Raw genomic sequence first — 14,045 nt, forward strand, 5'->3', positions numbered from 1 at the left:
CGCCCGCAATCATTGTGTATGGGCAGGAATGAGGTGGCTTCACAGTGTCACAGGGTCAGCACTGGCTGAGGGACACTGATGGTATCATCAGGCTCAGTGGTCAAGGTCAAGGCTATGAGCCAGGTGGTGGGCCAAGGCAGGTAGGGGCTTTCCCAGTGACAGAGCCATGTTTTCTTATAACACTTCCTTGGCTTTCAAAGGCTGGGAGAAGCAGACTTGTTCTGGGTGAAAACATTGCATATGGTAATTAGGTATTTTCTGTCTGAATTTCACTTTGCCAGAACCCAAGAAAGGAAATGCAATGGGGGAAGTTAGAGACCGTGAACATCAAGCTGCTACATTGCAGAGAGAGTGAGGGTCCAAGAGGACAGGGCAAAGATCGGAGTAGCATGCGCTGTCAGAAGGACAAATATTGTTTATTGAGAGACTAGTGGATGATACTGTGCTCTGGAGAAAGGTATTAAATACTATCAATGGGAGGGGAAGGCTGGGGGGATTTCCAGATGGCACCACAACTGGGGTGGAACATAGTAACGCCTCTGGAAAAAATGACAAACAACAGCCAATGACCATGATGTTTCAGGGGACTGCATCCAACATCTGTGCATTCTAATGAAGCCATTATTACAAAACTAGAAGTGGTAAGTAAATGACTAAGAATGTTCAAAGTCTCCTAACGCTGCAGAGAAAGGTTAGATATGTAAAAACACTGGGTCACATTAGGAAAGCATAAATAGAAATCACCACATGTGCATAATTCCAGCCTATGTTTTCACTGTCAGACTCGAGTTTTCTGCAAGTGTAGGACGCTGTCCCTGAAGACTGCATGAAGCGCTCCTTTTTGCTTTCCTGGTTGGAAGTAACCATCTCAGAGAGGGAGAGGGAGACAGAGTAGAAGAGGTTCGGGAAACCCATAAGCAAGTAGAAGGTACAAATTTCATGGGAAGGGTGGTGAGCAGAGATACTGGAAACATACTCCTATCTGTGAAAGGTGTCCATATCTGCTTCTTGTCGCTTTGGTGTGGTGCAACCTAGGGGATGGAGGGAACGGAAGGACGCAATTTCAAAGATGTTAGCTTGGGAGAGACTGGTTTCAGGCCACAGCTGGTCCAGTTTACCTCGCACGCGAAGGACTGTGAGACTGTAAAGCAGAGGAGAAGATACAAGCCTGAACTGTCTCATCATGGTAGGGTTATTGAATATGGAAGAAGAAAAACTTGTTCTGAAGGGCTGGAAAAGGCTAAACAAGCCACTTGAAGGAGAGGATCTGCTCTAAAGCTTTTGAGCTTATCTTTGAACACTCAAGAAGGAATAGGAACAGGGTTCTTGCAGGGCCACCTCCAGCAATTCTGAGGGCACCCCTACTCACTGCTGATGGCTGTACCCAGGAAAATGTAGGACCTTGTGCAGCAACAAACAACAATGAAAGGCCTTCACTTTTTGACACCTGGAAGAGGTGCAGTCAACCAAAACTGAAGGACTCCCAGCATCCAGCCTATGGAGCAGCTGCAGAAATAGAAAGCAATGCAGAGTGTCTGGGAGCCCACACCATTGCAGATCCTGAAGAGGAGGGAAGGGTGATGCTTCTTCAGTGATGGGGACTGCAATGGCATATACAAGGAGGCTTTGCCCAGATATGGGCTAAGATGACCAGAAAGACTGACAAGGTCCAGGCTGCTGAAGGTTGTGAGCTGGTAATCCCAGCTGACATGTTTTTGACCAAGAACAGGTGTCTGGTTCAAAGCATGGCAGATCTGTGGACACAGGGAAAGGTACTGACCATGTCAGGCTCTTTGAAGTAGGAATTTTAATCATGGGAATGCCTTGGTGTGCTAAAGGTGATCCAAGAAGGAAGGATGAAGTAAGGAAAAAAACAAGGAGATTTGAGACCTCACGGGGAGGTTTGCTGAAGGTGTCAGAGAAGATAATCCAACACCTCTTAGGGTAGGGGAGGTGGCGTAAGTCTTTTGTGCAAGCTAGGCCAGGCTATGGACCTGGAAGGATCTACTTTTCCAGAAAACTGAAACAGTTTTCTGAAGAACCTAGGTAGGGGAACGCAGGCAAAGAAATACAAGTTAGCTCAAGGGAACAAAAATCTGAGAAGGAAGAACAAACTGCAAATGCATAAGCCCAAGTAATATATGGCTTATGTGTGTGACGTCCAGCAGAGAGGGGCAAGAATCTGAGCTGGGGACGGCACTGACCTCGCTCCTCATGGACCAATGGGAAGAGCAAAAGGATATTTTTAGATAGTGTGTAATTTTTGTAGAGGACTGACATATGCCAAATTTCAAAGTCCATCTGTCCTGTGGTACAATTAAGCAGGTTCAAGTAAAAGCTACAGTAACGGCTTCTTTTGCAAGCAATACGGTGTATTTGGGATTCTTTGAATATGGAGAAGGATGCTCTTCACTCAGGAGCGTCCTTCAGTGCCACATCCACAGAGACTGCTCTCATGACGCCAAGAGCCAGCCTTGGGACAGTTTGGTTTCAGCAGGTGCCCCACTGTGTTCTCCACGCCACAGGTGTTAGGACTTGGCAGTCTCCATGCTCAGTATCTGACCTGGCCAAGACTTGGGAGGCTGCATTATCCCCACCAACACCTTTCCAACTGTTTGCATCTTGTTTAAGCCAACCAAAACACCTAGTCTCAGAGTACAGGCTTTGGGTGGGAATGGTTTTCCCCTTACGTGTTTACTGCATTGCGTCATGGGTGTGAATAATTTCTGCTTGAGAAACACAATCACCACCTGTCATGGTTTAGCCCAGCCAGCAGCTACGCTACCATGCTGCCGCTCGCTCACTCCTCCCCTTGGTGGGATGGGAGGAGAAAATTGGGAGGAAAGGGCAAAACCAGTGAGTTACGATAAGGGAAATTTAATAGAACAATACCAGAAAAAGAGGAAAGAAAAGGATAATGAAGCACAAACGTACAACCACGAGAACAATACGAAATGACCTCTACAATTGTTCACCACGTGGAACCCAGAACTCAGCCCACTCCCGACCCCCAAAGCGAACTCCCTCTCCCAGCTAGCTCCCCCTACATATACTCTGGGCATGACGTCACATTGTATGGAATAGCCCCCTGGCCAGGCTGGGTCAGCTGTGGGGTGTCCCCTCTAAGCTTCCCATGAAAAAAGTTAACTCTTTCCCAGCCAAACCCAGGACATTATCCACCCCTTATTCTATACCATCTGCATCATGCTCAGATCATACATTTTCCAATTACTCCCCTTCATTTACGGACCATCCCTCTCATGTGTCCGTTGAGTTCATTTAATCCATGACTTCAGGGCTCCATTTGTCCTAATAGTCTTTCAGGTGAGGAGAGGCAGTGTAGGCTGGTGCGTGATAGGGAACGTGATATACCATACAATGTCATGTTCTTTGGCCCAAGTGTCTCTGAGGTTGCTGCGGAAATGAGTCCCGTGCTCTTAGGGTCGAGGTAGGTTTTGCATCCTACTTCCTCATGTCCTCTCCGTGGTCACGCAGGAAAAAACAGGTGGTGCCTCGAGGTGCGTGCGCTCTGTACTCTCTTTCGATTGGCAGAATGCTTACTTCTAATAGCTGAGACATGGGTCTGCGCAGGTGGAGAGCAGGGCATATCCTCTTTGAATTGGTGGAACTCCTGTGACAATTTCTCCACAGCCGCAATGCAGGCCTGTACAGAAGAAACACTTCCTTCGTATTGCTGGAGTTGAGCAGTCACGTCCCGCACTGTTTGTTCCTCACCTTCTCTCCAGGACATTACTACCAACGAGCTGGCATATGATGTTGGTGCACTCCGTAGGAATTTCCGCCACATGGACTGACTGCATTGGACTTCATTTGGATCTATGGGTGACTGCTCATTATTCAGATCATTGTAAATCATCTCCAGCACAGCTAGCTCCCTCAGGTACTGGATGCCACTTTCCATGGTGATCCACTTGCCTGGGTGACACGTAATATCATCCTTGAAGGGGTACCTTTCCTTCACACTTAAGAGAAGTCGCCTCCAGAGGCTGAGGGTTTGTGGTTTTCTCCCAATCTCCTTGTCAATGCCTCTTTCCCTAGACAGGGATCCCAGCTGCCTGGCTTCCCTACTGTCCAGTTCCAGGCCATTGGCCCCATTATCCCAGCATCGGAGCAACCAGGTAACAATGTTCTCGTTTGGAAGGCGGCTAAAATCCTTTTGCATATCTCGCAGCTCACCGTGCGATAGCAATTGGATGATCACTGTCTCACATGTGGGTTCTGCCTCTTCCTCCTGTTCTCTTGATGGCCCTGGTTCATTTTTATCCCTCACTAAGCGAGCTGGTTTCCTTATGTGCTTCTTCTTCTGTAAAGGGGTGACTGATATGGGAATAGGTGGGTTCTCCGGTTCAGCTGCAGTGTCTGTCATTCTGTCATCCAATCCAGGGACCTCCTCTCCCCTTTGAGGGTGCTCAATAGTGTTAGACACGGCCGCTCGGTAGGCATGGGCCAGGCCCCAGCACACCGCAGCGAGCTGCGTCTCCCTGGAATTGCCAGGGCGGCAGCACACTTTTCCCAATTGCTCTATCAGTTTGTCAGGGCTCTGTACTTGTTCAGGGGTGAAATCCCAAAACACTTGAGGTGCCCACTGTTCTGGGAATTTGCCCATGTCTTCCCACACACCGTGCCACTTGTGACTATCCTGCCTTGGGGCAGATCTCTGCGTGAGTTCTGTGAATAGTTCTTCGACCTCAGACAGGACCTGACGCACCTTCCAGACACACAGCAGCAGGACCACGCTGGCCAGGACACCCCCAGGACATTTAAAATCCTCCAAGGCTGTTGTAATCAGCCTGAATGGGAAGCGCGGGGTGAAGAGCCGGCGGACGGGATCCTCGTCCCCGGCCTCCCCCACCGGTTGGGCGCGGTCACCAACGAATCCCCAGAGGTGGCGCCCGAGACACGGGCATGACGCCAACGCCGCGAACACGGCGCATCCCAGCCACGTGGCCAGCGCCGCGATGGCGTCATAAGCCGTAATTACACAGTACAGCACGATGAGGGCCCGGATCCCGCTCCCCGCGGTGATAAACAGCAGCGCAATGAGTACATACGGCATGGAAGGAGCTACAGAAAACCACCACGCGAGCAGCCAACGCAACATTATGACCAACGACTATCCAACTAACGCGACAAAACGAACACGTGGAACAAACGTGTTTTACCACGCTTTAGCGGACTCTGTCGTTATCCCAACCCTTCGTGCCCCACGCAGGGCGCCAAAAAGGACTGCCGCGGTGCAGCCCAGCCGGCGGCTGAGCCACCACGCCGCCGCTCGCTCACTCCCCCCCACCCCTCGGCGGGATGGGAGGAAAGGGCGAAACCAGCGGGTTGGGATAAGGGTAATTTAACAGAACGATACCAGAAAAAAAAAGGATAGAACAGGATAATCAAGCACAAACGTACAACCTCGAGAACAATACGAAACCACGGCTACGACCGCTCCCGACCCCGAAGCGGAGACCCTCCCCCGCCTCGATCCCCCTATATATACCCCGAGCATGACGTCACATGATAGGGAATAGCCACTGGCCAGGCTGGGTCAGCTGACTGCCTAGCGTCACCTCTCAGCTTCCCGCGGAAAAAAGTTAACTCTTTCCTAGCCAAACCCGGGGCACCCCCGCTAAAAAGCCACGTGCCCAGCAGTTACGGGGGTTGGGGTTTGCGCTTTGCTTTATTTTCGTGTCAGGAAGAGGGAGTGTGTAGGGGTTTTGTCGGGAAGTTTCTCCGTCAGCTCAACAGGAAATTCCACCTCGGCTGGAGAACGTGGAAAGAAATTTAAGACCTAGAGAGATATTTAGGTACCAACATCCCAACAGAAATCATGGGATTTAGGTACTCAGCTGCCTTTGTGGGTCGGTTCCACCGTGGAGAGAGGAAGATTTGGAAGCGGAAGGTCAAGCCGGGGAACCGAGGGGCTGTCCTCCTTAGAGACAGCAGCGACTCCTCTTACAGGACCCCTCCACAATCCCTGGGGATCTCAGGAGAAGGGACACCTGGGGTCTGGCCCGGGGGGTTGGTTATCCGAGGCGAAGGCAACAACCCCCAGCAACAACCACCGCCACCCACGGCCTGAGCCCCGCGGAGCGGCCGCAGGGTCGGGGCTGGAGCCGCCTCCCCCGCGCCCCCGGCCCGCACGGCTGCCCGGCCCGCCCCGCCCCGGGTAGGGCGGCCGCGGAGCCCGGCCCCGCCGGCCGCAGGCGGCGAGGCCCCCGGGGCCGCACGGGGGCGCCGCAGGACGGCGGCTGTGCCCGGGCGGCGCCGCTGCGGGCTCCGGCGGCGGGCGGCAGCCGGGAGCCGCGGGCGGGGTCTGCGGCCGGGCCGGTTCCTGCCTCGCACATTCGTAGGGGCTCAAGGTGGGAGCAAACACGCCTTTCATCGCGGCGTGGTCCAGTCGGGACAGGATTCGTGGCTTTCTGATAATTTGCTTTGTACTTAGCACAGCAGCAGTGGGCACAGTCACAGTCTCCTTGTTTGCACTGCGGCTTTCCTGGCTTTTTTCCACAGGCCTTCGTCACATACGCGGAAACCATCGTATAGACCAGTCACAGAGGGGCGGTAAGAATTTCATAGAATCATAGAATGGTTAGGGTTGGAAAGGACCTCAAAGATCATCTAGTTCCAACCCCCCTGCCATGGGCAGGGAAACCCTCCACTACACCAGGTTGCCCAAAGCCTCATCCAACCTGGCCTTGAACATTTCCAGGGATGGGGCATCCACAACTTCTCTGGGCAACCTGTTCCACTGCCTCACCACCCTCAATGTAAAAAATTTCTTCCTTATATCTAATCTAAATCTCCCCTCTTTCAGTTTAAAGCCATTGCCCCTTGTCCTATCACTACACGCCCTTGTCAAAAGTCTCTCTCCAGCTTTCCTGTAGGCCCCCTTTAGGTACTGGAAAGCTGCTATAAGGTCATCCCGGAGCCTTCTCTTCTGCAGGCTGAAGAGCCCCAACTCTCTCAGCCTGTCTTCATAGCAGAGGTGCTCCAGCCCTCTGATCATCTTCGTGGCCCTCCTCTGGACTCGTTCCAGTAGTTCCATGTCCTTCTTGTGTTGGGGACTCCAGAGCTGAACACAGTATTCTAGGTGGGGTCTCACGAGAGCAGAGTAGAGGGGCAGAATCACTTCCCTCGACCTGCTGGCCACGCTCCTTTTGATGCAGCCCAGGATACGATTTGCTTTCTGGGCTGCCAGCGCACATTGCCGGCTCATGTTGAGCTTCTCATCCACCAGCACTCCCAAGTCCTTTTCCTCAGGGCTGCTCTCGATCCATTCTCCGCCCAGCCTGTACTTGTGCTTGGGATTGCCCCAACCCACGTGCAGGACCTTGCACTTGGCCTTGCTGAACTTCATGAGGTTCTCACACGCCCACCTCTGCAGCCTGTCAAGGTCCTCTGGATGGCATCCCTTCCCTCCAGCGTGTCCACAACACCACACAACTTGGTGTCATCTGCAAACTTGCTGGTTGCACTCGATCCCGCTGTCCATGTCACCAACAAAGATGTTAAATAGCACTGGTCCCAGTACTGACCCCTGAGGAACACCACTCGTCACAGGCCTCCACTTGCACATTGAACCGTTGACCACAACTCTTTGAGTACGACCATTCAGCCAATTCCTTATCCACTGAGTGGTCCATCCATCAAAACCATGCCTTTCCAGTTTAGAGACAAGGATGTTGTGTGGGACAGTGTCAAATGCTTTGGATAAGTCCAGGTAGACGATGTCAGTTGCTCTTCCCCTATCCATCAATGCTGTAACCTCATCATAGAAGGCCACCAAATTAGTCAGGCAGGATTTGCTGTTGGTGAAGCCATGTTGGCTGTCACCAATCACCTCCTTGTTTTCTATGTGCCTTAGCATAGTCGCCAGGAGGATCTGCTCCATGATCTTGCCAGGCACAGAGGTGAGACTGACTGGCCTGTATTTCCTGGGTCTTCTTTTTTCCCCTTTTTAAAGATGGGGGCTATGTTTCCCCTTTTCCAGTCATTAGGAACTTCACCCGATTGCCACGACGTCTGAAATATGATGGATAGTGGCTTAGCAACTTCACCTGCCAGTTCCTTCAGGACCTGCGGATGCACCTCGTCTGGTCCCTGGACTTGTCCACCTTCAGATTCTTTAGATGGTCTTGGACCTGGTCTTCTACAGTGGGCGGTTCTTCATTCTCCCAGTCCCTGCCTTTGCCTTCTGCGACTTGGGCTGTGCCGCTGGAGCTCTTGCCAGTGAAGACTGAGGCAAAGAAGTCATTGAGAACCTCAGCCTTCTCCATATCCTGGGTAGCCAGGTCCCCTGTTTCCTTCCTGAGAGGGCCTACGTCTTCCCTAGATCTCTTTTTATCACTGACATATCTATAGAAGTTTTTCTTGTTACCCTTGATGTCCCTGGCCAGATTTAACTCTATCAGGGCTTTAGCTTTCCTAACCTGATCTCTGGTTACTTGGACAATCGCTCTGTATTCTTCCCAGGCTACCTGTCCTTGCTTCCACCCCCTATAGGCCTTCTTTTTGTGTCCGAGTTGGTCCAGGAGCTCCTTGTTCATCCATGCACGCCTCCTGGTGTTCCTACCTGACTTTTTCTTTGTTGGGATGCACCGCTCCTGAGCTTGGAGGAGGTGATCCTTGAATATTAACCAGCTTATTGAATATTTGAATATTTGGCTTATCACGGGCTGCCTGGGTTATCGGGAGAGATGTGGAAATCAGGCAAGGCCACGTTCTTCCCGTACAGATGATGCAGGTGGAGCTCTACCATCAAAGTGTGGTCCTGGTCAAGAAGGGACTGTATCAAAGTCCAAGTCATGTAGGAAGACAGAAATAACAAAATCTGTGTATTACACAAGGATTCAGCTGGAAAAGAGAAGCAGCAGAAGAGGACATATGGATGTATATTAGCAAGATAACAGGACCACTGAAACAAGATTTGAGTGTGAAAGAATATGTCACATAAAAACATCTATGCTGGCTCAGACTGAGGATTTGTCTTCCAAAGTACCCTACTTCCAGCAGCAGCATGAGATGCATAGAGAGAAGATAGATCAGTGCAAATATACACACACATTCGCTGTACTCCCCTTGGGAGTACTCTCCCAATTTCCTTCTCTTTCCAGTTCAGAGGATTTCCTGAGCCTGACATAGTTCATTTGTAGCTCTGACAGATCCCTCTGCCAAGCACTTGTCCCATGCTCCTGCACACATTTTGCACCATAAGCACTGTTTGCTGAAGGGCTCCACAGACCCACCAGGCACTGTGAGAAGGGCCACTCCTTCTTAGATTTGAACCCATCTTAGTGTCATCTAACAGCTCCTGTTTTTTATTCTGGAATAGAAGTGAACACTCTCTCTACCAATGCATTGGATCCACCTTTCCCACTCATCATTTTGCAGCTCTGTTAGCATGTCTTCTGAAGTCAGTCATCTCTGAAGTTGAACAAGGCAACTCAGCTGCTCCTTACATGTAAATAATACCATATCTTTGATGTTCATCCTGCCCTTCTGTTGTGAGTTAGGCTGCTCTGGCAACTAAACCCTACACAGTCCCTCTCTCACCCTCTCCCACCCCCAGGGATGAGGGAGAGAATCAAAGAGGAAAAAGAAAAGAGACCTGTGGGTTGAGATAAGAACAATTTACTACTACCGCTACCAATATATATATAGAGAGATATGTACAAGGATAAACATATGCAAACGCGTAATGTACAGTGTAATTGCTCACCACCCCTTGACCAAGGCCCGTCTCGTTCCAAAGCTGCAATCCCGAAACGGATAAAACTCGATACCGCAATCCTGGATGAACGGGAGGCCCCGAGACAGAGAGCAAGAGAGAGAGAAAACACTCTGAGAGTCCGAAAGTGAGAGTCCCGGAAGGGCAAAAGCCCTTCTTTCCGGCTGACCCTCACTTTTATACTGGGCATGATGCTGCATGATATGGAATACTAATTGGCCAATTTGGCCCTCAATCTTAAATTCAGGTACAAATCGTAAGGAGAGCCGTGGACCCCTTGTCCCAGCCATGCTCCCCCCTTATCCTGTTGTGCTCCTGCACACTGGCAAGAACACGGCAGCTGAAAAGTCCTTGAGACCTCAGTGCCAACTACAAACATCAACTTGCTATCAACATTCTTCTCAGAGCGAGCCTCTGAGTAAAACCAAAACACAGAGCTCTTCTAGCTGCTAAAAAGAAGAGCTAACTCTGTCCCAGCTAAAACCAGGACACCTTCTCTGAACCTTTCAGATAATGGTATCTTCTTTTTGAGATGTGGGCACAGTTCTCAAGACATGAGAAAACCAGAGCCATAGAGATGCTTTCTGCACTGTTCTCTCTTCCTTTCCTAATGATGCCCTACAGTGGATTTGTCTTCTTGATCATTACTGAATAATGATATAGTGACAGATGATAAAGAGAACTGAGACAAAGCAGGAGAAAACAGAATGAGTTGAGTCCAAATCCTCTGGGAAAGGATGGTGAAGGGGAAAAATGAGATGGTATTAGAGGCCTCTTTTATAAAACCCTAGACTTCAATGTCTCTTTAATATCAAAAGAAATACTACTGTGAATTGTGAATATGCAAGAGTTTTATGTTCCAGCTGCAAACTCAAGAATAAAGGGATGTGATATTACATTTGCTTATCCCCGCAAGGAAAAGGTGATGTATTTTGGATGTAGTTTTAGTAGTGAACATATTATAGAAGAACTAGTTACAGTAAATAATTTTGGATCAGAGTGTTGATATCATTAAAATGGAATGGGTAAAATGATAAAAAATATATTTCTGGGGTGTTTTTCTGTTTGTTTTTACAGGGAAAAATTCAAGAATTTCTAGAAAAGCAGCAAGTAGAGTTAACTGGTTTGACAAGCTCAAGGGTTGTGTAGGAAGGAGTACAAAAGTTTACATCAGAGGTAGAAAATCTTTCTGGAGTTTGCATGCTAAACAAGAGAAAAATGAATGAGGAAGTTCTCCAGAGTTACCTAGATGAATGATTGCCCAAGGAAGGATGCTAGGTGTAAACAGTCTATGAGAGCGGATAAAGAGATCAGTCAGTCTAGGCAGATATGTTTTGAAGGTCAGAAAACGTAGGAATTCAGCCAAAGTGCCAAAGTCAAGCTGAGTTAGACCTTGCAAAGATCTGGGAAGTTAAGTGCTGGGAGGTTCAGTAACCATATAAATAGAAACAATTAAAAAAGGAGGAAGTAAGACTGCTGTGTACAGAGTAGGAGGCTGAGATCAAACATAGTATTTAGGTCAATCAAACCGGATCAAACTTAGATCAAGGGCCAGACCCAAGAGGGTATGCAGGGCTGTAATGCCAGGAAGTTAATTTGACTCTGGGAACAAAATTCACAATACTGAGGAAGATATCTTATTCCTTTGTATAGTAAATAAGAGAAAGTTACGTTCCTAGGACTAACATCTGCCACAAATGCTGTAGAGTCTGAGCTGCTCATGAGGAAACGTCAAAGACACCTGTCCAAAACTCTGTCTTGTCTGGTTCTAGGTCTGTAAGGGGAAGGTCTGGAAGCTGCATCCAGCTTGGATGCAATGAGCAGGGACATCTTCAACTAGATCACGTTGCTCAGAGCCCCATCCAACCTGACCTTGAATGTTTCCAGGGATGGGGCATCTACCACCTGTCTGGGCAATCTGTTCCAGTGTTTCATCACTCTCATTGTAAAAAATTTCTTCTTTATATCTAGTCTGAATCTACCCTCTTTTAGTTTAAAACCATTACCCCTTGTCCTGTTGCTACAGGCCCTATTAAAAATATCCAAGATATCTTGGATGATCTTAGTCACGTACTGTCAGGGGCCATTAATGACTAGATAACTGTTGGGTTTGGTTTTTTTTTTCTTAAATTGGTAGGAATCTCCTGCATAGTATATTTGAGGTTTCTGGTATATAACCTAATCTTAGACGCTTCTCAACTTCATGTGCTCTTGTCTGACCTGCTGGGAGAGCACAGCCCCTAGGTTCAGAGGAATGCAAGATTCCTGTGCAGAAAAGGAGAGCAATAGAGAGGCAACATGGCACTTTTTCTGTGACAAGGGCAGTCAGATCGGCAGAGAGATTCTTGGGGTTCAGCTGCTGCTTTAAAAAGCTCTGCTAGCAGCATCTGAACTCAGCGCTCACACTTTGTATTACTTCTCCAAGTGCTCCTGGTGTAACTAGGTCTTTTGTACTAAGGGGAAGGTGGGGGTCATTTGATCAGATGGAATCTGAGTTAATCAGCCTCCACAAGATTGGAAGAGGATTAGGACCACTGCTCTGAATGCACAAGCCTTTACTCAACTGAAGTTGCGTGTTAGGATGCCAAGTCCTTCCTTAGATTTTCTCCTAACTGGACAGCAGTTCCAGTAATGATACTGAGAAGGGCAAATCAGCATTGCTGTTGGGAGCAGGGATGTGCACAATTTATGATGAAACCGTTAGACCTACAGATTTTAATGTACGCTAGGAGATCATCTCCATCCCAGAGCTGTGAAAAGATGTGAGCATGAAACTGAAAATCTGGAAGTAAAGATTTTTGTTACGATTTTTTAAAAATTAGGGATGGTACCACACAACGAGATGAGTACAGTCACGGGACTCTAATTTTAGTAGTACACAAGGTCTTAAGACACTTTTTGAAATAAAACTATGCAAAGGTATGGATTTAAATGAAAAATGGAGCGCAAAGGCAAGCAAGTTCACAAAAAGAGACCATCTGGTCTATTTTATGAAAGCAAATAACTTTCTAGACAAGAAAGTGCTATTTTGCAAACTGGCTGAACTGAAGAAAGGGTTAGTACATGAATCAAGTGGCAAGGAAGGTGAGAGGTGGTAAGGAACTAATGAGAAGAGAGATGACATTGATGGTGTTGAAAGAGGACTACTGACCTGAAGGAAAGTTACTAATGGAGTTCCTTCAGGGTCTATCTTGGGATCAGTTTTATTTTGGTATTTTTTTAATGGATTTAGCACCAAAAAATAGATTAGTTCGATAAAACTTGCTTAGATCAAAGTCGGGAGATACCTGAAAGTGAACAGCTTGGAGTTTCTGATGACATTTCTATCGATTTGACTGGGATCCTTCAGTTCTATTGATTTGATTTCATCCTATGAAGAAAGGGGCTTACTAGCTGGAACAGTGCTTGTTATTTTTATTGCTATAGCACCAAGAGACTTCGCTACAGTTGTGTGGCATCATGGTGGATCGGAGGTGGAAATCAATCTGTAAATGCTAAAGGGGATATGAGGGCCTGCAAAGCCTTGTGCAGTACAAACCAGCAGGTGCTGTTTGGTACCAGTTACAAAGAGCAATAGTGAAGGGCTGCAAAGAGAGAATCATGAGGTCACTACACCAGGCTAGGAGGGAGGATATTTCTGCAGCATTTTGCTTGGGTAAGAGCAGAGTATGCCAGAGTTTGTCAAGGCACAAGGAAAAGGTGTTACAATAATCAAGGAATAAGGAAGGAAACTAAAAGTGCAAGAAATCACGTATCAGTCCCTCCTAGTCACAAGAAAAAAATTTGTCAATCATCAGCATCATTTGGCCCAGGAATGCAGAGAACACCCAGTCAACACCTTCCCTTCACAGACACACACTGTAAACACTGATGCATATTGTAAACCACAAAGCATTCTTTCCCCCTGCTTCTAGTTTCCCAGCTGAGAGTTTTACCTTTGGAGAGCGAGTGGGAAAACTACAGGACTTGGATGTAGCCTGTGAGCTGAAAGCAAAGGAATTAAACTGTTTCTTAGAATCATAGAATCATAGAATCATAGAATCGTTAGGGCTGGAAGGGACCTTCAAAGGTCATCTAGTCCAACCCCCCTGCAAGGAACAGGGATATCTCCAACTAGATCAGGTTGCTCAGGGCCTCATCCAACCGGGCCTTGAACGTCTCCAGGGATGGAGCATCCACCACCTCTCTGGGCAACCTGTTCCAGTGTTCTACAACTCTCATGGTAAAAAATTTTTTCCTAATATCCAACCTGAATCTACCTCCCTCTATTTTAAAACCATTACCCCTTGTCCTATCACAGCTG

General features: G+C 48.2%; 1 protein-coding gene across 1 annotated transcript; it reads right to left on the bottom strand.

Annotated features, from left to right (window-relative positions):
• Positions 1-3,487: 3,487 nt before the first annotated feature.
• Positions 3,488-5,077, bottom strand: LOC147529455 (uncharacterized). The gene has a single exon (XM_086616215.1). The coding sequence runs from the start codon at positions 5,075-5,077 to the stop codon at positions 3,488-3,490; it is 1,590 nt and encodes a 529-aa protein (XP_086472341.1).
• Positions 5,078-14,045: the final 8,968 nt, after the last annotated feature.

This window comes from Tauraco erythrolophus, chromosome 1 (genome assembly GCF_009769465.1).
Source record: "Tauraco erythrolophus isolate bTauEry1 chromosome 1, bTauEry1.pri, whole genome shotgun sequence".
In the NCBI taxonomy this organism is placed as follows: Eukaryota; Metazoa; Chordata; class Aves; order Musophagiformes; family Musophagidae; genus Tauraco; species Tauraco erythrolophus.